Here is a 1911-nt window from a genome sequence, read left to right on the forward strand (position 1 = left end):
CTCCTTCTTTGCTCCCCACCTCTCTTATCTCCCCTCTCCCCCCTCCCCCCCGCCGCCCTCACCTGGTCGTTCCTCTTTAAGTTCACCTGCGCTGGCGCTGCTGTGCCACCGCGCCGCCTCATGTGGCCTCACGCATAATATTTGCGGCATGCCGTGGCACATCAGTGGCATGTCGCGCCATATATCAGTGGCAAGCCGTGGCATATATCAGTGGCATGTCGTGCCATATATCAGTGGCATGCCGTGGCATATATCAGTGGCATGCCGTGGCATATATCAGTGGCATGTCGTGCCATATATCAGTGGCATGCCGTGGCATATATCAGTGGCATGCCATGCCACCACAGCTCACAATAGGATGCTGCACAAGCTTTGTTTGTCCGTTCGCTTTTAAAGCGGCCATTCTTAATGAGCTGTCATTCTTAATGAGTGGTAATTCCTAATGAGTGGCCATTCCTGATAAGTGGTCATTTTTAATGAGTGGCCATTCCTAATGAGTGACCATCTCTGATGAGAGGAAATTTTTAATGAGTGACCATTCCTAATTAATGAGTGGTCATTTTTAATGAGTGGCAATTTCAAACAAACGGGCATTCTGAATGAGCGGACATTCCTCATAAGCGGGCATTCCTCATAAGCGGAATTTTTTATAAACGATCCTGCGCAAAATACATCGTGTATGCCTTGATGCCTAATAAATTATTTCTTTCCTAATTTACGTTTTATTTACGCAAATTTGTATTAAATTTGCTTATAAGTCTCATTTAATGACGTTAATTTTTCCTTTATTATGGTTTGAATGTTTTTTTTTTACAATGTGTTCAATATTTGTAGCAGAAAAATATTTTTTCCATGTTATCTTCTTAATTTAATTACAGTGTTTCCAGGGCAAACTCTTTATAATTTCATTAACCGTATTTCTTCCAGCAAATTTTCGTTGAATATTATTTTTCTCTTCATATTGTAAAATGTTTTATTTCTTATTGTATTTAATTACAGGGTTTTCATGGCAAACTCCTTATAATTTTTTTTAATCTCATTTCTCCTAGCAAATTTCGTTTAATAATATTTATTCTCTTTATATTGTATAAATGTCTTATTTTTTATTGTATTTAATTTCAGGGTTTCCAAGGCAAACTCTTTATATTTTTTTTTAATCATATTTCTTCCAGCAAATTTTCGTTTAATAATATTTATTCTCTTAAAAAACCCTGCAATTAAATACAATAAAAATAAAAGATTTATAAAATATAAATATTCTCGTCATATTGTATTAATGTTTTATTTTTTATTGTATTTAATTGCAGGGTTTCCAAGGCAAACTCTTTATAATTTCTCTAATCGCATTTCTTCCAGCAAATTTTCGTTTATTATTATTTATTTTCTTCATATTGTATAAATGTTTTATTTTTTATTTAATTTAATATTTAATTTAATATTATTTATAATTTAATTTTATATTATTTAACTACAGGGTTTCCAAGGCAAACTCCTAATAATTTTTTAATCATATTTCTCTTAAATCTTATTTCTCCTAGCAAAATTCTTATAATATTATTTATTCTCTTTATATTGTATAAATGTTATATTTTTTATTGTATTTAATTACAGGGTTTCCAAGGCAAACTCCTGTTTGGCTCCAAGGAGATCGTGGCTATCAGCTGCAGTTGGTGCAAGCAGGCGTTCCATAACCGCGAGGCCTGCTTCCCCATCTCCAAACTGGAGGAAACCTGCTCCTTGGGTGAGTGCTGCTCCATGGGTGAGTGCTGCTCCATGGGTGAGTGCTGCTCTATGGGTGAGTGCTGCTCCATGGGTGAGTGCTGCTCCATGGGTGAGTGCTGCTCCATGGGTGAGTGCTGCTCCATGGGTGAGTGCTGCTCCATGGGTGAGTGCTGCTCCATGGGTGAGTGC

At 36.6% G+C, this 1911-nt stretch overlaps 1 protein-coding gene across 1 annotated transcript in view; it reads left to right on the forward strand.

Moving 5' to 3' along the window:
* The window catches only part of LOC108672996 (eye-specific diacylglycerol kinase), a 25186-nt gene that overhangs the window by 5457 nt on the left and 17818 nt on the right, over positions 1–1911 (forward strand). The window contains exon 4 of the mRNA XM_047881909.1: positions 1612–1759. Within this exon, the coding sequence (XP_047737865.1) occupies positions 1612–1759 (148 nt within the window). The remainder of the gene's footprint in view (positions 1–1611; positions 1760–1911) is intronic.

Source organism: Hyalella azteca, unplaced genomic scaffold (assembly GCF_000764305.2).
Source record: "Hyalella azteca isolate HAZT.00-mixed unplaced genomic scaffold, Hazt_2.0.2 contig9115, whole genome shotgun sequence".
Lineage (NCBI taxonomy): Eukaryota > Metazoa > Arthropoda > Malacostraca > Amphipoda > Hyalellidae > Hyalella > Hyalella azteca.